At 38.1% G+C, this 26,205-nt stretch overlaps 1 protein-coding gene across 1 annotated transcript; it reads right to left on the bottom strand.

Annotated features, from left to right (window-relative positions):
- Positions 1-376: 376 nt before the first annotated feature.
- Positions 377-25,214, bottom strand: LOC120331978 (uncharacterized). The gene is made up of 22 exons (XM_039399176.2): positions 25,080-25,214; positions 24,172-24,281; positions 23,406-23,574; positions 22,795-22,898; positions 21,557-21,596; positions 20,559-20,622; positions 19,815-19,984; positions 19,390-19,482; positions 18,198-18,366; positions 16,891-17,059; positions 15,643-15,749; positions 14,326-14,462; positions 12,783-13,002; positions 11,653-11,763; positions 9,097-10,540; positions 8,169-8,941; positions 7,828-7,899; positions 7,026-7,148; positions 6,330-6,449; positions 6,007-6,172; positions 4,214-4,368; positions 377-3,720 (listed from the first exon to the last, which is right to left on the bottom strand). Exons 1-22 carry the CDS (start codon positions 25,173-25,175, stop codon positions 3,554-3,556), a joined length of 4,779 nt encoding a protein of 1,592 aa, XP_039255110.2. The 5' UTR covers positions 25,176-25,214; the 3' UTR covers positions 377-3,553.
- Positions 25,215-26,205: the final 991 nt, after the last annotated feature.

The following is a 26,205-nucleotide window of genomic DNA, read 5'->3' as shown; positions in this document are numbered from 1 at the left end:
CACAAATATTGAACCGAATAGTAGTCCCAGCAGAGACTCTTTTCTGGAATTCTATAACCACAGTGGTGTGCTTGATTCCTCTAACAAATAGTCATCAAATACTCGTCTGCTATTTCGTAGATGATGTATGTTCCACCAACGTTTTTTGTCAGTCTGCCATTTATGGTTGAGACTGTTAAAAGATTACATTAAAAGCTCAATTTCAACAGTTGAATCATCTTCATTAATTATCCTTTTACCTTCCAGTTGGGGACGCACATTTTGCAAAAGAAGTTATCATGTATAACCTGCGTATGAGAGCCAGGGAGCAATGAAAAAAATTTTAAAACCCACGCTGCAATTACATCATGAAGAACCATGGAGAAATGAGAAAAAATTTTTGCAATTGTTTTTATTATATAATAATCGCAAAAGGTTACAGAATTCTGTACAAAATATAAAAATAAAACCGCGAAAAATGCTGTCGCGATAGACTTTATGCAGCAGTGAAACTATGTAGTACAAGACGAAAGTCCAAAGTAAAACAAAAAATTCTCGCAAAGTGTGTGAACTGACTCCTGATCTAGCAGTTATTTTGTTTTGCAACATTCGAGTGAAATAAGAGCAACTGAGTGAAATTGAAAATAACGGACATGGGATACAGTTTAACAATGGAAATAACAGTTTCTTTAAGTTATAAAAATGCAACAATGAATAAACCACCCTATGTGTTACCAGTCAGGCCAGAAAGTAGTTGATGGTACATTAGTATGGAAAAGTGGAAGGGAGAAATTTTGTAAATGAAAAGTTATGTCCAAGTTTACTTCATTTCCGAAGACTCCATTGAAATTTGAAAAGACATATTTGGTTTTATTCGTACTCGTCATGATTCACCCTAAAACAGAGGCTTGAGGTTAACCACAATTTGTAGTCATTAAAGTAGATAGTTACTTTCAAATAAATATTTCATGGCTGGTGTATTACATACAACCTAGAATTGTTTTAAATTAAAGTATTTCATCAAATATGCGTGGAGGCAATAACTATAGCAGCGAAGCAGAATTTTTTTTAAATAATGATACTGAATCATATACAGTCTTTGACATGCTACACCTAAGTAAAAGTTCTTCTGGCCAATGTATGTGAAAACAGTATGTGGGCATCAAATTCGCTATTTAAAATAATAACAGAATATTTGGAAATATATTGTCAGGCCTTGGTGTCTCATTCTTAATTCATTGCCAGTATATCACACCTCTAGCTCTGCTCCTCCCATATGAGATATGAAAAAAAGATCGCTCCAGCATTGCACAATCATGCCAGCATCAAGCACTCAATCTGCTTGTAAGCATCACCTCATCCTATCATGTGGGAGTTGGTATAGAGATGATTCCAATACCAGCACAGCAGTATCTCAGTATATGCTATTTGAAGCACATGTGTGAACCAACACAAATGAGAATCAAATAATAAAATGTGCCAAGTAATGTCAAATTAATTGAAGTAAACAATGGGGGTTAGTTGTTCATAAGTTCTGATTTTAATAATAAAAAATAGGCCTATAAATCTGATAGGAAGCAACTAAAAAAGCAAATAAGCAAAGGCACAATTCCCTCTGCTCGAAATGTTGAAATTTGATAACAAAAAGACCTGAAAGTGTACGAAAGCATTAAATTTTCATCCACAGAAATGTCCCGTTACATGTTTTCTCATGATAAAAACAAATGATGGGTGATTCCACGAATGAGTAAAAAGCGATAAAACTTAAAATTTACAAACCCTACCCCCAAACCTCCACATAGCTTAAAACTGAATACGGGTTCATGAACTTTTTTTCATCTAGAAGAGTGGCACATGCATAGGCTGGGGACAATAGATTGAAAACATGTCTTTTTTATATAAACAATATCACACATTGTCAGAGTCTAGTCATAATCTTAACACTACTATGTGGAAAGAGGTTTCTTTCGCAAAACTATAAGCAAGTTATTGACTGTTATATGAATGCTTGACTAGTGCTCAAAGTGAATGAGTAATGAATTAATGAAGAGCTTTTGCTACTTTTGTTTTCGGCGATCCCGAAGTATGTGAACCAAGATGGTGGTCACTAGAACATAGTATGTGTACCAGGTTAGGGTTAGGCCATGATTTTATTCCAAATTTAGTTCTATTATGAGTTCGAGGACCAGCCAAGTGTCTCCGGTGGTATTTGTATCTGAAATTATGGCCTAACCTGGTACACATACTACTCTCCGGTGTCCGCCATCTTGGTTCACATACCTCGAGAGTTCCTTGTTTTCATTGAAAAATCTAATGCTATGAAAACTTTTCATTCACTTAAAACAAGTATCAGTCATGCTTTTGATTTCTAATATAAAAATTCAGAAAATCGATGATCAAGAACATTTCATGGTTAGTGCAGGATTAAAAATATAAAATAATATGAAAATGGCACGAACTTCATAATAAAAAAAATACTCAGGATTGCAGGTAAATTATAACTTTCTCAAACAATAAATTTCCAAATTTATCTAAGGGGAAAGGAATACTGCGATAAAAACCTCAAATCTGGTCTGTGATAATGTGGAGGAACATTTTATTGAAGAGAGGAAATGGTACTCCAGTAGTGTGTGTACCAGATTAGGGTTAGGCCATGATTTTAGTCTGATTTTCATCAGTTTTATTACGAGTTCAAGAACTGTGCCGAGTTAATATACCCCTGCCCATAGGCTTCAGTCCATTTATTATACAACTTATGTAAAGTAGACGAAAAAATTTAATTACTTCCATATTGGTACACACACTTCTGGAGCGCAGAGGAAATACCATAAAGCATGATAATCGCATATTAAAATGAGCAAGAATGCAATGTCAGGTCTGGATGGGACTTAAAATGATAAGATTTTCTTTATTTATTCTGCGTTCGGGTCATTCTGCTCCCCAGAATTAGAGGGATATCACACATCCATACACACAACCCATAAATACCAAACTAACCTAAGATCATCAGTGGAAGAAACATGGGAAAATGAAAGTTAGATCTGCCCGAGTTTTAACAGTGAGTAACTCAATCAGACTAACATAATATGAATATAATATTACTTGTTGTGAAAAAGCACTTGAAATTAAGTATATTCTCAGCCGGTATGAAATAATCTCACAAAACGAGTCGCCCAATGTTATACTTGATTCTCAAACCAATGAATCCAGACAATGGTAGTAGTTTGTGATCAGACGCCACATAACGTATTCTGTATATAGCAGTTGCTTTTGAGGACATTCCCACTTTGCCAAACCAACAGCAAGCACCTTCAGACATTGTCAGCCAAATACAATTCGAAATCCATGTCAAATTGGCAAAGAAAAACAGATTATGTTGGACAAAGATTTATATATCAGGAGCGATTTTGTGAAATCTTGACGGTTTATCAGATATTTCAATTGCCAGGAATTACCAATTTCAAACCAGAATATCTTTAATTCAAGAATGTTATAACCGACATAATTAATTTTTGAATGATGATTCGATCTGGACATCCCTGCATATGATCATCTCTATCATGCTGAGCCTCAACTAGTACTTATGCAATATGTTATGATATCCGATCGGATACTGCCCGTGTTGTTGCATTAGCTGATAAACGGAATCCATTTGTGATGGATGTAACTGCAACCATGGATTCTGAGCTGCGTTCGTTGGCTGATGGTACATCCCTAGGGGGTGCTGTTGAGCTGCTGCAGCTGAATAAAAAAAAAAAATTGAAAAAAATTCCGAAATGGGCGTTTTAGTTTCATTGACCTTGATTACATTTTAATGCTGAATGGTGGAAATCAGACAAATATAAGATTCCAGGGGGGAGGAATTGAAATGAACTACCAACTTTGGTTGAAAAAAATTTGTCTCCAATTTCAAATTTGATAACAAAGACTTTAATGTATGCAAGCCTTTTCAGTAGACTGTTAGAAATGCTTATTTAACTCAATATTTCGAATTCCTGCAGGAAAATGAGTTTGATTATCAACATGGAAAGTTGGAAATTCTGAACCTGTAAATTCAAAAATTTTCCCAAAATTCCTTCACTGTATTAGTGGCTCTTGTGAAAGACCTAGTTCGATAAAAAGTTGTGAAAACGCATGGTTAACATCAGTACGAGCAAACAGCACTTCCTTTGCCGCAAATTGATGAATTAAGTGACGTTACCACAGAAGATTATTGCAATGAAAGACAACTTACCAGTAGCGAGCCTGTTGTACTGATCAGTATGTGTAGGTGCAGCAGGGTAGTGGCCGCCAGCCTGGAGGAACATACTTGCATGACTGGCGTGAGCTGCGGCTGCTGCATGAGACTGAATATCTGTTGGTTTGTGTTGCTGTTGTTGTTGTAAGACCCTGAATTTAAGGTTGTTTCAGCATTGAACAAAAAATAATTTTTATCGTGTCCGAAGAACTCGCCACATAAAATTTTTCCGCACAAAATATCGCTGCAGAATTTTGACGAATAGAAAAATTCGTTGCAAGAGCATTTTGCTATAAAACAAGTATGCGTGCTAGCATGAAAATCGCCACAAGAGCATTTTTCTGTAAAAAAATATTTGTGATAAAAACAATTAGGTTTATAGGGTTAGAGTATGATCTTAAATAACGAATCTTTTTTAAATAAAAAGGTATTTCAAAACCTAACTGTTTTTATCACAAATACTTGTTTTACAGCGAAATACTTTTGCGGCAATTTTTCCTGTGGAGCGAAATTTCCTGTGAGGGGAGATTTCCTACAGTGAATTTCTCTAGAACCAATTTTTATATACATTGCTTATTCGAATTTTTTCACTGATCGAGGCTCTGTATAGACAGCCACAGATAAGGATATGTGAACTATTAAGTAACCCAAGTAAGGTGGATATGGGGCCTAAATCAGAGATGCATAATCTATGACAGGGCTACTCACCTGGTGCCCCGCAGTCCGAATCCGGACCTTTCGAGTATTTGATTCGGACTGCACCTAATTCTCTATTTTGGATCCTTTTTGAAATTTTATTTTATAAAATGACTTTTATAGTTTTGAATACATATGAAAAGAACTATAATAAACAATCTTGCTTATCTAATAATCATTAGCCGGTCGAGGAAGTACGCGTTTAAGGATGCCGAAATATAATTTCTGGAGAGACCAGACCCAAATAACTTTGCAGTTTTGTATGGGAATCTTCGATAAAAATAGTTGAGTAGCCCTGATCTATGATGCTTGCACAGCTATGCTTTAACCACAAAGTCAACATGCTTAATATGGGTTCCAACCATGCTTGCTCTAACAGTGATATTGTTTATAAATGTAGGATATTTTATAAAACTCGAAAAAGAGAATTCTATTCCCAGATCAGGTCAAGTTAGGAAATTAGCACTCCAGAAGTATGTGTACCTATATGGAGGTAACTAAATATGTTTGCCTAATTTACATCAAGTTGTGTAAAGGAACTGAAACCTATGGATAGAGAGTATATTCACTTAGCTAACACAGACAGTCCCCAAACTCGTAATAGAACAAAAATAAGGAAAATCATAATAAATTATGGCCTAACCCTAAGCTGGTACACAAACTTGGCACGCAAGTGAGGCCTCCAAAACGAGATAATTCTCCTTTACAAGAGTTTTAAGACTCTTATCTGAAGAAACTCTGTGTCCGTTTATTCATTATTGTTCGTTAGCAATCCGATATTTATTTGAACTCTTTTTGTCCTTTCATGACACATGGCTACAAAGAAATATATTATGCGCCACAACTGATTGAGATCTGGACAATTTCGGTCAGCATGCAGAAAAATTTTGTCATCAAATTTAGTCGATTTTGGCACACGTGCCAAAAAAGGTTGCCCACCAGTCCATCAAAGAAGATGTACATGAAATGTATATTTCACAACTGGCCTGGAATAGCCTGGAAACTGAACAAGATTAGGCAGTAGGCTTTTCCTTCTTCCTCCTTCATATGAAATTGTATACAAACTCAAACTTTAATTGACTATGTGTTTTTACCTTAAAGTTGCGGATGCCGTTAGATCAGTGTGAAGCAATGAAGGATTGGTGGCAGCAGAGAGCAGGCCATTCTGTTGCGATGAAAAATCATGCGGTGACGGTGAGTGATGAGACGGGAAGTGATAACCCATGTAATCAGGTGGATATTGCGCCACCGAGTGTCGACCTATAACAGAAAGAGTCTTGTTTTATTTAGCTATCGTAAATCATGGTTGCGATATCTTATAAAATTTTGTTCTTTTTACTACATAAGTAGAGTTAAGATAAGACCCTAGAAAACAAAAGCCTAAATGAGTTCCCCCCTTTACACAGTAATCACACACCTGTAACCCTCCCAGATGACATCGTTGTTGAGGGCGGGGTTTGCTTGCTACGTTGCCGAGATCTTACGGCCGCTTCATGTTGAGCAACAGATGCTGTGGATGACGGAAGTGAACTTCGACCTAAGGTGAAAGGTCAAAATAGTTTTAAGACTATAGAAGTACAAGACATCATGGTTATTCAAATATTCTGTTGCCAAATATAAAGAACATGATCTATGTCATAGTTCAAACCAAACTTGATGAACCCCCGCTAGACAAAATAGTTTTGAGATTAGAAAGTCATTTCAAGAACTGATAAGAATATTCATTTGCAAGAAAATAGTTACAACTGACACGATAAGCATGAAACATGAAGTAATTATCTTTTTAAGGACAGTCACTGTTGAAAGCCAAAACCAGGGGAATACAAGTAGAAAACCATGGTCAATGCATTGACGAATTCAGGACTTGTATTATACCAAGTCTTTTCCTAATCGTATCAAAACTTTACACCCAGTTATTTCCGAAAACTTCAGTTATGTACAAATCACCACCCTCGTGGCTGTTTTTCTATTGTTCCATATTCCTGGAATGCTACAAGTATCACGTTCATCAGTATAAACTGATGCACAACTCTATTCTATGATATTTTATAGTCTCAATGTTTTTTTGGTAATGTCCTTAAAAATGCTCATACTGCACAAAGAGCTTACACACCTTGCAATGAAGTTTTTCTTGGCTCCTGACGTGGCTCTGTACTGCCACCTATCCCCCAGTTGAGTCCAAGACTTGCCATTGTTGGGTTATGTATTGGAGTTGAACCTGTTGAATGGTTTTTATCTGAAAAAGAAACAAATTTTCATAATTTTTAAAAATCTTCACCGCAATGGCGCCATTTAAAAATCTCAAACTTTTTCAAAAACCCTCCATGACGGACCGCTTGCTTTCGTTGTAAATCAGCATTTAGCAACAGCAACTAATCTGCATTGAATTCTCTCTGTGATATCACAGGCCCACAGCTCTGTGACATCACAATGAGCAGAGTGATTCGAACAGAAAGTGAAGAATCAGTGTTTCCAACGATGATTGCGAAGCAGCAAAATGCAACAAATGTGTACGTGCAAATTTAAGCACTTAATTTTTGTTTTATCAAGCTATGAGCCATACAACAGATTTTGTGGACTCTCCGAAAGTGCTTCACAGACCCCAAAAGGTCCGCGGCGCCACTTCGGGAACCATTGGTCTAGAATAAGATAATTATTTTTGTTCAACATGGGACTGAATCACCATGATGGCCAATAGTATATTATATGTAAGCTAGATCGGGGAAAATCATTAATTCTTGAAGCAATGCAAACATGCTTGAAGCCTACTGAATGCCCCCTAAAACATCTTCTTTAATTCACGACCTCCTCAAATCAAACAAAATAAAGAAAACACACAAACAATGATTTATTTCTAAAAATACCCAATAATTTTTAATACTGCCCCTCTAAAAACCAAAATCTTTAAAACTTACGCTGTTGTTGGCTTGGCAAATTATTGGTTTCAGACGTTGAATGTCCGCTGTACAAGTTTGGTCGATCATAACCTGCGATAAGAAATCGTAAATATGTGAGAAATTAATATTCTCTTCCATGGTTCAGAGTCTTAAACAAAAGCTGATTCATGATGGCATGTTAGACTAGAAGTCAGATAAAGGCCGCACCACATTTGGTACGAGATTTTTTCTAGCGAAGGAGTGAACTGAATATAATTGTGGGCATTCAATAGCCTATGCATTTTATATTATGAAGCTTATTGAAGGTCTTCTGTCAATGTACCCAGCATCTAATTAACAGGCACAGAAAATGTCCAAACCTCTGTCTGTTGAATGTGAATATCGTTCAGCAGCACTAATCCCTCCGTAATCAGGATAAGCCCTGGGGCTATTCCGGGATGTGACCTGACCCTTTGTGACAGACACATTTGGGGGTCGAGATGACGTAGAAATCGGAGCAGATCGTGGGGGAATTCCCCTCGGTGTTGTAGATGATTGAGTGGCCGGCTGAGGTCTTGACACTGGAGGGCGCGTGTTGTTTATCTGGGGACGCACATTACTACTGTTGGTAGGTATCGAGCGTGTGGCCGGGGCATGTGGGCGTGATTCAGTACGAGGAGGTTCAACAGGGGGCCGCGATATAGTGGCTTGGGGTCGGATTGGGGCTGAAGGGATAGATGGTCTAGGTGGGGGAGGGTAGGGAGTAGGGTTACTCTGCGATCTTTGTACTGGATGTTGGGGTCGCACAACTGAAGATGCGGATGAGCTAGGTAGAGGGGGAGGTTTGTGGATTTTAAGAGTCGCATGAGCAGTGATAGGAAGGGGGTGATGTATCGTCTGATGCTTGGACACTTGGTGGGGTCGGGGTTTGCTATCATGATCCATAGAACGTCTGCTATGATCCGCACTATCACCTTCTGTACTATGTTGCCGTGGCAATGAGTCAATTGACAATGGACGAGGCCTCGATTCCATGAGTGGGTGTGTTGAGGGCGCGATGAGTGGGTGTGTTGAGGGCGTGATGAGTGGGTGTGTTGAGGGCGTGATGAGTGGGTGTGTTGAGGGTGTGACACCATCATGTGACGAAACAGCCCTGAGAATAATAATAAATAAAGTGATAAATTACTAACTACTGAATTATTTATTATTCTAAATTAGATTTGAAATAAATGCAGGAAAGAAGTTAGAAATGGAATTGAGATGATAAAAACAGAGAAGAGCAAATCCTGATAAACAAATAAAACCCACCTAACCGGCCTTGGCTTCACAACAGTATCTTTCGACTTTTCATAGGTCGGAGGTTCGTCTAATTTAGAAGCTGTAAGAGCAGGACTTACGGATTCAAGAGTTTTTGCATTGGGGGGAGTAGGTGGACGATCAGTGGATTGAGGTAAATTATCGCTATGGAAACTCTGCCTTCTCGGAACAGTTTCTGAAGGAACATTGCCAGATCGGTCTAAAGGTTTGTCTGGGCTGGATTCGACTCTTGGAGTTGGGGGGTTGAAAGTGGGGATTCCCTCACTAGGGGTAGATGACCTTCCTGTAGCGTTATAGCTTCCATAGCCTGATGATGGCGTTGGGGGGGAAACAGAGTCAATAGAACGACGTTTTGGGGGTCTCGTAGGGGATTGGAATTTATGAGACTCTTGTGGATAACCGGGAGTCATAGGATATAGAGGTGCGGGTGTCATTGGGAAAGCCTGAGGAGGTGAAGCAACTCCTGTACTACTGATAACACTCTCACGTCCTGCACGTTTAAAACGATTCTCTGTCACAGATGAATCCTCGTCATCTCGGAAACTATAAATGTCATCATCGGCTACGTTATCGACTTTCTTTCTTGGACTTGCTGCTTTTTTCTCTTTCAGTTGCTCTATTTTTGCATCATCAGTTATGACCTCATCAGGTTTTGTTATGACATCATCAACCTTCTCTATGACATCATCATGTTTATTTTTATTATTCTTGGGCGTCAAGCCTCTTTCTGAACCCTGGTCTCCCCTGGTTGGTCGCTGTCTTTCTTGTTGTTCCTCCAGAACTCTAGCCTGAGAAGCCAAGAAATCCAACGACCAAACGTTCTGGGGTTTAGATTTAGTTTCCGAGGAGTTCTCTTCAGTTTTAGTATCATTTCTATCAGGTGAGGAATTACGTGAACTCGAAGATGAAGAACGCCGTGAAGTTTTTGTTTCAGGTTTAAGTTCGTTGACAACATCTGCGGACTCTTTTTCCTTATCAAAGTCATCTGAAGGTCGTGACGGTTCCACGTTTTCATTAGTTGGTTCATTGTCTTCAGAATGTTCATCCTCTCCATTTTCATCATCTGACATTTTCTTTTCAGTGATATTATGTTCACGTTGTGCACTAAGACGCCGACTTAACCTTCGACCTCTACCCTTCAACCCCCTGCCCCTACCCCGACCTCTTGGACGACCAACTGGTCTGCCTATATTATTCGGTTGACTGACAATTTGTCCACGGCCTCTTCCTCGACCACGTCCTCTGCCACGCCCCCTCCCACGGCCTCTCACTTTTTCTACAACTGTTTTTTTATCTTCAACAGTTTGCGAAACTACGTTGCTCTTCCACGCCGCCCTAGTGGTTGCCCCAGCCGTGGTCGAGTCTTCATTCTCATCATCATCGGATTGCACGGACCCTTCAACTTCACTTTCGCGTCGAGTTTTCCTCAAAGATTCTGAAAAAAAAAATTTTCATCAGCTCAATTTTCAATGCAAAGTGAAAAACCACTCTGCAATAATTGGGTTCCAAGACATAAGGACGAATTGCAGGAATATTGAACCCGTTGAATGATTTTTATCTGGGAGAGAAAAATGAATTTCCATAATTATTAGAAGATCGTCACCGCAATGGCGTCATTTAGATTTTTCAAACGAGGGTCTAGATCAGGGGTTCCCAGACTTTATTAGCAGCGGGCCAAAATTAGAATCGGGGGATGTTAGAGGGCCGGATAAGTGTAGCGCCCGAAAGTGTGTGCGGTTGCCAAAAAATGTCTGTTTACAGAGTCTAGTTTTCGTTTGTGTTTTGATATCTCTAAGCTTTCTTATGTGATTGATAACTAAATTACTGCCCTATGTAATCCTAATACCGGTTCGTATGATTTATTGAATTGTTACAATAAACACATAACCAAACTGTGATAATCACGTAACACACTAGAACGCAAACAAAATCTGTTGAACACTATTGCATCTGAGCTCAGGGGGCCATTTTAAATCGTTATTCGGGCCGGATTTGGCCCGCGGTTTGGGAACCTCTGGTCTAGATTGAGATAATTATTTTTGTTCAACATGGAGCTGAATCACCAAAATAGCCACAAGTATTTCTGAACGAATTGGGGGAAATAAAACATGAAGTCATGGAATAATGCATACACAATCATGGCATACTGAATGTCCCTACAACTTCACCTTTTTAATTCTCGACTTCCTCTCATCAACCTCTGATCTAATCAATGTTTGAAGCAATGTTCAACAAAGTATTCGGCTTCAATGCAAACGTTAAAAAATCGAGAACATACGTTTTCCTAATTTGCTCAAGTTTTGCCCTTTTGCATTAAAACCGTCGAATCATTAATAACTTTCATCATATTAGGTCTGTGTGCATTCATTGTGTTATTGGAATGATAATTGAAATATAAACAAGCTTGCCATATTCAATTTGAACTAAATGGAGCTCATATTACAGCTTACAGAATATTTATTTATCAGAGCTGAACCTTTCTCAAAATGAACAAGGAAATCGAGGCTTGGGAATACACCTTCTGATCTAACAAAAACAAGTACAAACCTGAATGAACCGGTTTAAGAATAACGCTGTCATCCACAGTCACATGGGGGAGATGTTTCTTCACCAAACCTCGGAAAAGTTGATCAATTTCATCAGTTGCTACAGTGTATTCTAAACATAAATATAGTTCAATCATTTTGATTTGTGTTACAGAAAAGGTTCGGGACACTGACACAGGGTGGTCGCTAGAAAAACAGAAAAATTTGTCAAGTACTTTGGGAGGTCCGAATAAATTTTACAGAGTTTTGAGAAGGCATATCTTATATTACACGGAATACTACAGAAGTCAAATAAAACCTGAAAGGTATCAACATAAAATAACCTAGAACTTGAAAGAAATAAAAAGGGATAAAGAAAGAAATGAGTAAGCACACATTTTATCAGTGATCTCATCTGACCTTCTCATTTCTGTATAACGAACTATCGATACATAAGGAACTTCTGATTATTAAAACTTAAGTCTTCAGACAAGCTGCCACTGATAAGTAAGCAGCAATGGCATACGGAACATTAATTGTTTCAGTTTGATATTTCCTAACCAATTTATTACACTCTTACACTTTACTAGATAGCCTACTGTTTTTGAAAGGGTCAGAGCAGGGTTATACAGGGGGGATACAATTAACTGGGTGAAACCGCGGGCTGCCCTTTTACTAAAATAAGCTTTCTGGGTATTGATCTTATGACATGCGTTGTTCGCTTCGCACAAGCTAGCTGTAGGGCATCGTGAGAGATTGGAATTACCCGCACATACCAGATAAAACTAAACTAAAAACTCGTTTCGCGTGTCACACACAATTTAAAATCAGCATCTCTCCGCGGGCCGCATTTGGCCCACGTGCCGCAGGTTGCACACCCCTGGGTTAAGGCATCACACTGATGTAAGTTACTCGGTCAACTTTCTTCGTAAACATAGTATAGTGGGCCCATCAGATAAAGTGTTAGACCCAGGGTGTCGTGAGAGCATAGGCAATGTCATACTTGATCAAAGTCGGCAGCTTTTTATATGCAGTTGGCATAGTAACAAGCTATTGGCTGCTTGTACGGGGCCTTGTTTAAAGCATGAACAAGCGTGGAATTAAAACATAGATTTTAGGTCAGTGGACAGTATAAACTGCACAGTAACTCACCACTCTCAGGACCGTTATACAATCGACAGTTGTTGAACATCAACATAACGTCAGACATGAAATCTTGCGATGATTCGTACTCCCCCGACCCGAGTTTACGTTCAATCTCTGACAAATCCATAGGCCTCTTGATAATAGAGTGATACCCTGGTGCGATCTCCTCATCTACTGGTGATTCAAACTGCCAGGCATCTGGATGTTCTTGGACTTCAGATATGATCTGAAAAAAAAAGTTATCGGATAAGATGAGACAATCATATAAAAGATAAGATAATTTGTTCTGCTTTCCGACATATTATAAAGAAACAACAATACACAAGACAAACATACAGTAAGAAAATCAGAAAAGTTGACAAAACTTCAAATAAGCTTGAAATCATATTGATGATTGAAAATATGATGCCTGGAATATGACTCGCATAAAACTCCAAATTCTGGCACACAATCCTTGCTGAGATTCTCAAAAGAGCAAAATTACTAAAAAGAGAGGCCTAGGAACAGAAACACTGATATCCCTGTCTTGCCAAAGAAACTAAATCACCGCTTCTCAACAGTGGGCCATTTCAGGGCCACAGGAACCTTTTTCATTTCCAGGCGGGCCACAAACCTATTAGCTAAGTTATTGACAAATTAGTTAAACTTGGATTGTTGCAGCAATGAATGATGATAATGCTTTTAGGCAGTGGGTAGTAATTCTCATTTTAGGTCAGGGGTTCCCAAACCAGGGGTCGCGACCCCAGATTGGGTCGGAGTGATAAGTAGGTAGAGTCGCAAACAGGTCATGGGGCCGGTGGGGTCGCTGAAGTATGGTGGAGGATGGATGTACAGAACATCTGAGATTTGACAAACCATGTTAAATTTAGCAGTTTGTACCATGGCTTACTATAAAACAGGCTTATAGGCATCGCTCTATGCTTATGCTATAGAAAATGTAGGAGCTTATTGTGACGTCACTGTTGGGTTTTAGCTTATTTTGTTTAATACCACCACATGACCAAATGCAACAGTCCAGTGAAAGCAGCTTCAGAAGTTTCATGAAATATATTGCCTTGGGGTCGCACTGGACATTTGAAAGTTGTCTTTGGGGTCGTCCTGATAAAAGCTTGGGAACCCCTGTTTTAGGTCATGAAGTGAAAGTATCTATGTTTGTGGAAGAAATTTTTTGTTTTCAAATTCTTTGGGCCGCGACCAAAATTTATTACGAAGTATGTGAGGACTATATTAATTTTGAGTGATTTGTTTAATTCCGTTACTATAATGAATTTATTCTTATTGATTTGTTAGTTGGCTTTTCACTTATCAATTTTGATCGGTAAGTATGTTGATAGGTATTTGTCTGTTTGTCTGTCTGTCGTTTGTCAGTTTGTCTGTTAGATGCACGCGATATCTCACGAAAGCAAGGTTGAATCTGCTCCAAATTTTGCTTGTGCATTCATTATATCTCGGACCAGAAGCCTATTGATTTTGGATGAATTATGTCCTATAATTAGCAAGTAATTATTGAGATAACTGATAGAACCCTGGTACATGCTCTCCTAACTACCTTTCTCATGGCAATCTGATCAATCTCATCATTTTCACTCGAAGCCTCATCGTCATCAGAATCTCTTGACGTTGAATCAACGCTATGCCTTTTCCTGCTACCCCACCCGGTGGATGGTTTTTTCCGCCACGATGACCCTGAAATGAAAAAAAAGCGTTTTGAAGCAGAGCCTCACTTCTGTAACATTTTTGATGACTCATAGCTGAAGCTCGCTCAAACGAACGCAGCAAACAACTCCGTGCCAAACACCATTGAGTAGACCATTGGTTCTCAAACTGGGGTTCGCGGTCACTTAGGGGTCCGCGAAGCGATTTTAGGGGGAACGCCAGACAACTCGGCACAGAAGTAATTTGATCTGAAGTAAAATTTTGATGTCATGCTTTTACTGTGTTTCTCCAAAGCATGATGCGCTATCAAGACATTATTACGTAACAAACGTTGGTGAACGTGGGACCGTAAATCAGATCGTATTGTTTACGGAATGTGTGTGCATCTCATTGTAAATTTACTCGGGGTAATTTAAAAATGCAGGAGAAACACATTTAAGCTTAATATCCTTCCTTTTGTAGGACCGACCAATTTAAATTTTAATTCAGCATTTAACGTGAAAGGAGTCCCAGCATGTTAGAAAATACCCAAAGGTGGTTGCAGCACAAAAAAGGCCGGGAACAACTGCTTTAAAAGGTCCCCTTACATACCAGTATCTGCTTTTACAGAACATTGCTTGTAGCAACGGTTAAATCAAAGATATCTCAATGTTGAAGTGTCTTTTTAGTGAAAGTCTTATTCAGAACCAAGTGTGAAATACTTGGGGCCAGCTTTGAAGCTATGGAGGCATCACAAGTGAACATCTCGGATTTAAACCTGTCTTACCAAGCTATGGACCTTTCCCCAACCTTTGACCACCGAAAAATTCCTCCTAAAGTACCGATAAAGAATGTTAGTCCAGTCTATCACGCTAATCACAGCTATTTCTATACTAATTTTTTTTTCACTGCAATTAAATTATAACTCCTAAGAAGACGGAGTGATTATTGAATTATCTGATTTATATTTAACACAACTGGAAACTGGCGAATAGAGTTCAAAAACGCGAAAACGAGGTAATGTTTACGACCACGCCTGAAAATATGTCCGAGTGAAAAAAGTGTCTGAACGGATGCAAAACACTTTTTGCATCTTGCTGATTGGCCAATGTCATGAAGTAAGGAAGTCGATGCTCGGGGAAGGTCCATAGCAGTTCCTGGCCACTTGTGCAAAGCCTTGTTTAGAGCAGAAGTCTTATATATGCGTCATGTAAACAAGTGAGCAACAAACCTGTGCTCGTACTTGATCTCCTTCTCCCGTTGACACTAGATGGTGCTAGCGATTCAAGTTTTTTCTTGCTTTTCTTTAGTTCTGCCTTTCGTCGTTCTGATTTCTTCCTGAATAAATATTACAGATTGGTAAATACTCCATTGTTTCTGGGTGCTCCAAAGTATGTGTACCAATATAGAGGTAGTAACAAATTTTGTTCTTCTATTTTACATAAAGTTGTGTAAAGGGACTGGAACCTATTGGCAGGGGGATATTCACTTGGCTAACACAGACAGTCCCCAAGATCGTAATAGAACTAAAATAAAGAAAATCAGAATAATATTATGGCCTTCACACTGAGGGAGTACTGCTTATTCTGCGTATTTGTATATTAAATACGGTAATGCTCCTATTTTGACGAAAAAATTGCAGAGACGGATACCAATCACAGGTTCAGTAAAGGGAAAAAATTGAGAGTTTCCTACAGAGCATACAATGGCCCAAAATTTGGCAAAACAGTAGTGAATGAAAAAACTGAGATTCAGATATTTTTGTATGAACACAGACTCTGACTACAATACCCGAGTACGCTTCTGGTCGAAGAGTTGAGAAAACTAACACTCTGGTAATGGCTGGTTATCCTAACACAGCAGTTCCCAACTTCTTCAATAAGTTATTCCCCTCGCAATTCGGGTTTATTTATTCCCTCCTAACAATGCACAAATCCTATTTCTGTTATTTGTTCAATCTTTAATGGAATTTTAGAATGTCTTACATGAAATTCGCACTTTGGCTTTTGTATAGTTCAGAATATTTCCTAATGTGTTCATCAATAAGTAACGCAATAACACTAAGACGAGAATATCTTTCGGAGACAGACTACTTATCGATCGAAAGTTAGGGGATCCCCCAAAACAGAAACTGCGGTTTCGATTCATCCGCTCTGACTCCATAGCGTCACCATGTGACCATCACTAATTAATTATTAACTCGCGAATTATACGACATAATTCATCCAAAATCGATATGCTTCTGGTCTAAGATATGATGAATGCACATGCAAAATTTGGAGAAGATTCAACCCTACGTTGGTGAGATATCGCGTAACAAACGAAAGTGTCTAACAGACAGACAGACAAACAAACAGACAAATACCTTGTCCATCAACATACTTACCAATTAAGATCGATAAGTAAAAAGGAAAGACTATCAGTAAAAGTATACATCCCCAAAAAAGAACAAATTCCGTCCCTGAGTGAAAATACTAACATTAATTTCTGTTTCTTTCCATTTTTTGTTGAATCGTTTGTCTTTACTTTCCGCTTTCCAAGATTTGTTGATGTGGTGGTCACGGGCGATGTTTCCGTCAATTGTTGGTCGAACAGCATAATGTCATCATCCTCTCCACTGCTTGAATAATGAGATTTTTCTGCAAGTTCTGAAGAAAAAAAAAATCAGAGTCAATCAGAGAAGTGTCTGTGAGCTTGTCAGAATTTGCCAACTGTTGAAGTGAGTGAACTTTAAGGAGTCATGGATAAAAAAGAAACAACAGAGAACCAATTGAACATAATGATGAAAATGAATAACAATGGCTTCATCACATAATATGCTGGTGGACTCGGCACATTGACCTTCAGCCCTGAGACAATGCTTGTTACCTTTTCAGGTTCCTCATTAGTTCCACACTAAATGGCATAAAATGATGTGTAACACCTAACTCATTATATATGAATGTAACATTTGATAGTGATATACAGCCGTGTTTCCCAACCTTTTTACCCTGGCGGACCGATAAAATTAAATTAAATGTGTTGGCGGATCGGCAAAAAATTGAGATAACCGGAACAGAAACGAATAACATATATTTGCGTAATATAATGCAATGTCGGGCACCCGATATGCTTCTAGGTGTGCATTAAAAAAAAACACGGAGAAAAACGCAGTAACTGGTTGAAAATACGGACAACAGTTTGATTTATCGATTATTTAGCGATGGGTATTCGTTATCAAGAAATATCTAAAATTGTTTCAAGTAATTCTGTTTTAAATCTGGACTGTAAAGTTGTATCACAATTTTAATCAAGCTTTTTATTTTTTGTCGGGTTTATCATATTAATCCCTCTGCAGTTGATTGACGCCTTGAACGAATGGATTTACATTACAATGATAAAGTAGTTGATGACTTGGCACCAAGCTCAAAATCCTACTGTGTCTGCTCAAAATCCTGGAAAAGATTCCTGCGGCCCATGCTTTTTTGCGCGTCTCGTGGCCACCTGTAGGGTCGCAACAGTTTCATACATCACTGGATACATACAACCTCGGGTATGGGATTAGTTAGTTATTTGTTTTTTTCGGAACCATCGACTTGAAGGAGGAGGAAGCCGTAACCGACCAGCTGTTACATGAACCACCCTACGGCAGCGAGGAGTCCAGCAATCCTCTCGCAGATAACCATCTCCGCATGGGATTCGAACCTGCGAACCCACGCAGGGTAATCAGAGGTGCGGTGGCGTGCGTATTCCTAACGCTTAGCACGATGAGCCACACTGCCGCGCCATAACGTTAGATAAACCAACCTCTGGTTCTCTTGTTGGAATCATCTTTCCATTTCCTCTCTAATTCGAGTCGCAACATTTTTTCAAAGTCGGTCTTCAATCTCAAGGTCGTGAGGTCACTTCTTGTCCGTTCTCTCTCTTCTCTTTCTTTTCGAACTTTTTCTGCACGCTCCAGTGCACATTTTTTCTCCTAGTTAGAGAACAAAAAAACATTTACACAAGGAAGTAAAGGCATTATCCCGATCTAGGGCTGCAAAGTCAAGGTTTAGCATACTTAGTGTTTGAGATGAATCTAAAAACACCTTTGAATTGAATATCAGAGTCGAGGTTCGAAAGGGTTCCTAGCATTTTACTACAGATCACCATAGATTTGGCTATCAAAATAAAATAATCACAAGGCGGCAAAATATATTTTACTTATTTAAATCAGCGCCGACTCGAAGAATAACACAAGATTTTCAGTCTTCATTGTCAGATGGGAATTTGGGAAGCGGGTTTATCTCATTAACTCCTAACTAAAGAGTGCCTCAGGGACTTTAATTTCATTGTGGGATTTAAACATTGGGAGCCTAGTTGCTCTCTTTCAAATACTTGCCAAGGTACACAACAATTCATAGGCATGAATACTGTAATGTTTATTAACTCTCTAGGCTCAAAAGAAGGGGAGCAGTGTTCCCTCTTAAAGTGTGCGCGCACACAGCTTTCAGAGGCTGCGCACACGCATAGATTTACTGCGCACAGACGTATTTCGATGTGATGTAACAATGTTCTCGGTTAGCAGGTTGAGAAAGTTTGTTGTTGGCCCACCCATTACACGGTTAGAACGCCAAAATTTCTTCATTGGATTTTGCACAAATATTAGTCATTTCCAAAAAAGTTGCGCACACACCAAAATTTCTGCGTACACATACTACAAAAAATTAGAGGAAACATTGGAGGGGAGCCACAAATTTGAATCATATCAGACATGCCATTTGTTTTATTCATATCTGGTTTAATGAGATAATATTACTTTAACTCTATAATAAAGTTCTTGGATTTCAGAAAGTAAATAAAATTTATGCTCCGTGGGATTTAGAATGTATTAATTTTCCAGATCTGAAAATAGTTTTAGAATTATTTGGAATAGACCAGATTTTGCTTATTGGTCATGCCTGCTTATTGAACTAACGGAAAATAGCTTGTTTCGAAAATTCGAAACAATCGTTCTCACCGCTTCTTGTTCCGCTTCACATAATTTTCGAGCCAGTAATCGACAAGAGCTACGTCGAGGTTCTGATTGTAGTTTCAACAGTCTTTGGCGCTCCTAGTGAGGAAAACAATAACTGTCTGAATTGATACAATACAAAATGCAATCGTGTCCTGGATGAGTAATCGCAAATATCACCACAGACAAGGATCACATACACCCTACAATCACAGCCACCACATGCTTTCAAGAATGACATGATACACAACCACAACATAAACAAGCACTACATACACATACACAACAACCACATACACACACACCGTACACACACATACAACAATCACATATATAGAACTACCACATACACTGAACAAGCACCAGAAAAATACAATTGCCACATAAAAAATGCCATCGATTATGCACAATCACACACAAGCGTCACATACCATATCTTCAACAATTTTTGGTAAATTTGGCAGAAAGTTTTCTGTGATGAGTTGCACGAGAGCTCGTTCCCTCCTTGAATCGGTTCCTTTCATTCTGGCCGCAGTTTTCTTCCAATCCCCGACAGAATAACAAGCAACGGACCATTTACTTTGAGGATCAATCCCAAGACCTGGCAGAACAATTTACAGAAATAAATAAAACAAAATTTCACACAGTAATTTATTCAAACAAAGCAAGGCCACCCAAGAGGAATTCCACACCAGCTGGAAAATGCTGCTTCACAGTGATTGGACTTGGTATGCTGCTTGACAAGCAGACTGTCTGACAACTCTAAGTCATGATTATTGAAGAATCTCTAAATCCTCAGTTTTCACTGATTTATTATGCATCCCCAACATCAGCCCTATCGTACCCAGCAGGGGCAAAATATTAAAGAGGGGGGTTCTGAAATTTTTATTCGCCACGTTAGATCCTAACAGCTAGCGGGCCCGATCGAACGCTGGAATACGCAGGTTTTTAGTAGTGTTGGGATCTAAAATACATTTCAGGCTGCGAACTATAGCTATCTATGATACAGAAAAATAATTTTTTTCTTTTACATTTCAAATAGGGGGGGGGGGGGGGTCGACCGCAAAACCACCCCCCTGTCTACGCCACTGGTACCGAGTATATCCTACCCAATTGAAGGATAACTCTACTTTTTTAAAACTAGTCAATTTCCAGTATATGGGATGAGAACCCACCATTCAGTAGTTTTCGCTTTTTCCGTTTTTTCTTTTTCTTCTTTTTTTTGGTTTCTATTTTATCCTGAAAACAAATCAAACTTGGTGAATTTACGCAGAGGAGACCAATCCAATTTACACTCTGAATAAGATTGTGGTCAGAGCAGGCCCTAATAACCAAAGCAGAGCTCTATGGGAAACTGATTTCAATATGCCCAATTTAGTTTATTGAAGATGGTTATAGAAAATTAAGAATTTTTAGCGAAAAATAAAATTGTATTGATTAACATTCTATCCCCAATTAACTAGGCACAAAACCATAATTGAAATACTTGAATCAAAACTTTGAACTGTGACATTGGGCCCGTGATTTGGGCTCGCTATGTTGTAGTTGTAGGTTAAAGATATTCAGATTCAAAATCCAATTTACCCAGGGTTTAATTATTAATATGGATATGCAATGTCAAATTGGCCTTCCCAAAACAGTAGCCTCACACATATCATAAAAATGGCATCTGCGAGAGGGAGACTGACTTAGACGCAGGAACGGCCAAATAATTCAATTGGAACCGCTGCGACTGCTTTTTCGCTAGTGCTCTTTCGGTATTTGCATGCAAGCCAATCTACATTCCACAGATGTGATTTATATGTGAATATTCCCAAAATCAAAAATAGAGAATTTTTGTATCAATTTCATCAGATTCATTTTGTACAGCTCTGAGTCTGCTCATTATGCAGAATTTGGAATTTTTTTTATTTTTATCCATTTTTATTTTTTTATTTTTTATTTATTTGCGTCTTTCACACCGAATAATGAAATGAGGAAAAATCTTCCACTGATATCTAACCACATGAAAAGATCAACTATTTTCAAAGGAATCTTACTGGTTCAGCAGTAACGCCAGTATTACACCCTTGATGGGATGGATGCTGGGATAGGGACTTGAACCCAAGATAGGAGATCACAATCTAACGTTTTGACCGCTAGACATTGAGCCCATGCAAAAACAAAAACTCACATTTTTCTCTTCTTCATCAGCTGGGGATTCTTTGTAAAGCCTGAATAAAAATGTGAATTAGAATCAAAAATAGGTTAAACTTGGGAGTGAACGAAACCAAATACTATATTGTTGTGGATTAATATGATAAACCGATGTCAATAGGAAAATAAAGGTGTCCCGTCCAACGTTCCCTCTCAGACAGAGGTCGGCAACCTTTTGTCGCTCGCGGGCCAAATTTAAGGGTTACAAGCCATTCGCGGGCCGCACATATTTTTAGAAAGTTGAAAACCGAACAAATGATTCTTTTTATAATAAAAATCAACCAGTCGAATAGAATATAGATTTATTTCCTCATTGCATTGCATCTCAAAAAATTTCATCTAAATTTTCAACGCCATCAACTTTTCTGCGTTTTGCCTAATTATAATTAAATTTTAGGCTCATTAGACGAGTAATTGTGAATTTTATACTTGTTAGATTATAATATAATTTAGTCCATACACGTGTCTCACAATAAATTATGTTACGTAAAGAATATAATCGTCAAAACGGCAGTTTTGTTAGTATAATTCCGTGGCGCGTCGGGGGCCGGATTATATTACTCCCGGCCCGGCCCCGGGCCGTAGGTTGCCGACCCCTGCTCTAAGAGCTTGCTTAGTTGCGCGGAATAGAAGGCCATCTGAGCTCCAGAAAAAAAGTCAGTGCGGAAAACGAGAAAAAATTCTCGGCCAGCTGCGCAGCTTTATTTTATTCGGTGTTTATTTAAGTTTTACTTCATAATTCGATACATCTGTAGGGACGAACAAACTATGTATGGTTATGTATAAATCTGATATACAGTTTTTATTCAAGTTTTACCTCATTCAATATATCTATGGGACCAACAAAGTATCATTCAGTATCGATAAATTCCCTTTACAATTCAAAAAAACTTGAACACTCAATATATTAAAATGGTCACTATATTTCAATCCTTGCATGCAAGGCGATTGAGTCATAGTTTGGCATAATGAAAGTGAAATTTTAACAGAAACTCATAAACCAGCAGGTTCACTAATTTTTATTATAATTCTATTAAAGAGAAGTTTGCAAATGCCATGTTTTGTCATCAAAATCTAATTTCCCTGGAAGTTGGGAGTCTTTTTTTTTCCACCCAGACTTAAAATTTATATTTCATGTTGGGGTCAATTACTCAGCTCCACAGGGTGTTTATCAGTTATTCTTAATGTCTGCACTAAACACAGAAATCCTCTCACCTCACTCCAAAGAAATACCAATATTTCGCTCCGTTCTTATCTGAGCCGAGAGGTTCTAGTCTCAAATCAGTAGCATTCAGACCTTGTAGTTTGTTTTCAACGTCCTGAAATGACAAGTTTGATATTTTATAGTCAACGCATTTCCATGCCTTCCCCCTATGAACAATGAATTGTCCAAACGGCCACTGAATTGTATGAAACTGCTGTTCCTTGAAAACCATCACCGGATTTGGCATTACCTACACAACTTTCAAAATTTAGGTGTGGGTTCTTCCAAAACCTAGCACCTATATAGGTATTATTAGTTGCTTATTTAATAAAGCCTCGTTTGAGTAAAGAGTTCACACAAATGATCGAACCATGACCTGTGGGCGCAGTGGTGTAGCATTTATTAAGGTGGTGGACTTCGTACCATAGCTCAAACACTTTAAATACCATGTCATGCTTATCATCTCAGCAATGGCATGCTAAATTTGGTTGGAAATGCCAAACCAGAAATATGCTCCCCTACACAAAACTATCTGCATTCACAAAGCCTTGTTTGAATTGAAGAACATATAAAAACATTTAAACACCACATATAAAAACTTATAATGTCTGAGATAACTCACCACAGCGTCCAATCTGTATTCTGTGATCCGATGAATAATCTGAACCTTCAGTCTGAGAGGAAGCTCATGAAAATCTGCTTCAACTGATGATAAAGGGTTAATCCTGCCTTCAATTTCTTCCCAGCGTTCCTTCATTATTCGTCGAAGCCAATCATGGCAAGTTGTCACCCTGTGATCAATGTATTTTAAGTTTAAAGCAAAACAATCATGAAAACCATGGACAATCTAATAACAAATAATTTACGATTCCTAAAACATTGGAATGTTCATGGAATTTATGTAAATTCATAGAAAATAAATTTTGTGGTGGAAAATAGCCAAGATTCCCTTCTATTCCTCATTAAGATTTCTCTCAAAATATAAGAATGGTATGGGAAGTTAACGAATTCTATTTTTGCTCGATCATCAGAAATCAAATGCTCATAATGTAACGATTCATTCCTAAAACAAAGAATGTATTCTAACACTAAATTAGTTTTGGGCATCCCTGCCTGAAATGTTGCTTAAGCAAGCAAGTCAGTGGGATGATTTTGCACCTTTATTTACAACAAGGTTCTGCAAAGGCACCATGAGGATCAGTATGAACACCGAGGAGCTATTATGGTTTTTGAGAAATATTCAAGTAAGTCATTGCATACGTTGATATATTCACCAGACATATTCCATCTAATAAGAAAAACTTGAAAAAATGATGCTACATATATTATGTTTAAATATGTGAAACAAAATATTTGCTTTAAGTTGCACTCACTCGTACTGTACTTACGTTATATTGGTGTTGTCATAGTAACCCTGTAACAATTCAGATAAAAGTCGAGAAATAAAATATGTTGATTTTTCATCTGTTCCATCACAAAGCAGTCCGTCTTCAAGTTCCTGAATAAAGTTTTTTCAATTTAAATAAGGTGACATTATTGACATATTGACTATGTGATTTAAGACCTGCTGCACCCTAACATAAATGTGTTTGAAATATGCTTGTCTGAATAATTTGGACAAAATTTGCAGAAATTCCTGCCACCTGAAATAAACCATCTACGATTTTGAGTCTTTCAACCCTCTAACACAGTGGATCTCAAACGGTGGGGCGCACCTCCACAAGGGGGCGTATACAATTTCTGAGGGTGCGTGAAGCTAATTAAAACTATTTGTTGGTCTTGCCTTATTTTGGATATCAACATTTCTTTATTTTGGATATTTTTGTTCCATCCACGCATTTTCAACATGATTTTTGAATAAAACATACTTTTGCCTTGCTATCTCTTGTTTATTGTTAGCTAGGTATATTTGAGGTGGGGCGCAAGACTTGACAAAATCTAAAAATGGCTGAAAAGTTTGAGAACCAACTCTTAACACATAACAAGAAATAAACGAGAACATCGGTCAGAGACCGAAGACTTATCGGTGAAAGTTAGGGGATTCCCCACAGCAGCGCTCTTACTCCATAGTGACACCTTGTGTCCCATCACTAATTAATTAATAACTCGCTAATTATACGACATAATTCAGCCAAAATCAATAGGCTTCTGGTCCGAGATATGATGAATGCACATGCAAAATTTGGAGCAGATTCAATCCCGCTTTCGTGAGATATCGCGTGCATCTAACAGACAGACAAATACCTATCAACACACTTACCGATTAAAATCGATAAGTAACAATATAAACACCCACCTCAATGGTAAAATCCGAAAGTGAAAAACAACTTTTAAAAAGAGAGAAAAAGTGTGCAATGGCTGGTACTTCCCACCATGAATGGAGTTCTTCCATTATATAAAGTGCAAGATGGAATTAAAAACAAACGAATCTGGCAAAAGAAAAGAAAGAATATAAAATCTTGAACCTCTTTCAACTTATATTCACTATATAGTCCTGGCTGAAAATCTCAAGCTCACCGCCTCATAAATTGGATAAGGAGAAATATTCTGACTGAATTTTCGACTTATTCTGCTAAATATGAGTGGATAGACTTCAGTAAATTGGTTCACGAACTTTCATGATTAGTAGCCTCCTCCACATACTCTCACTACGTGCAGCCCTTTGCTCTTTCATAAACTTTTTAGTTCTGATTTCAATAACTATTGATCAGTTATTTTTGCGTTAAAAAATCCAGCAATAAAGCAAAAGAATAAACATTCATCTTAAATGAATGTGTCTATCGCAAATGGCATCGACACATATTAGAGTCTTTTGCTAGTGGCCGTGGGAGTCATGGTCTCAGTTTGAAAAACTCTGCCCGCTTTAAAATTGATCCTAGGCAGGAAAATGAAAAGTGGCGAACACAAATACTCTTCAACATTAGATCTTATAGAGAATGTGATCACAATAGTAGAAATTTGCTGTCTTTGTCAGAAAATATCTTGTTTGTTGAACAGTTTGGTAAAGCTAAGTTTGTTTACAGCTAAGGCATTACTTTACGATTTTTATATGTTCGCTTGGGATTCATTTTAAATGTCTATGATATTACAGCAACACTCCATGAAAGGGACAAGGACTACCTTGTATATACAACATCAATATATGCAGTGGTGGGATTCAAATTTTTTGTCAGACGGTTCTGGCTGGATCCCACTACTGGATATATGCCTACAATTTCGAATAAGACTCATACACAGAACACAAACAGAGAAATCTCATATATTGGAAGAATTGGGAGCTTTACGGTTAAGCATTTTTTACTTAATTTATTACTCTATGAGTGAGGTGTTAAAAATAAGAACTCAAAATTGACTTCAACAGTCGAAGCAAATCTGTAAAATTTATTGGTTCAAACGAAAATCTTCAACGTAAAATTTTTTTT

This window comes from Styela clava, chromosome 6, assembly GCF_964204865.1.
Source record: "Styela clava chromosome 6, kaStyClav1.hap1.2, whole genome shotgun sequence".
NCBI classification, from domain to species: domain Eukaryota; kingdom Metazoa; phylum Chordata; class Ascidiacea; order Stolidobranchia; family Styelidae; genus Styela; species Styela clava.
This window is presented reverse-complemented; position numbering and strand designations above follow the sequence as displayed.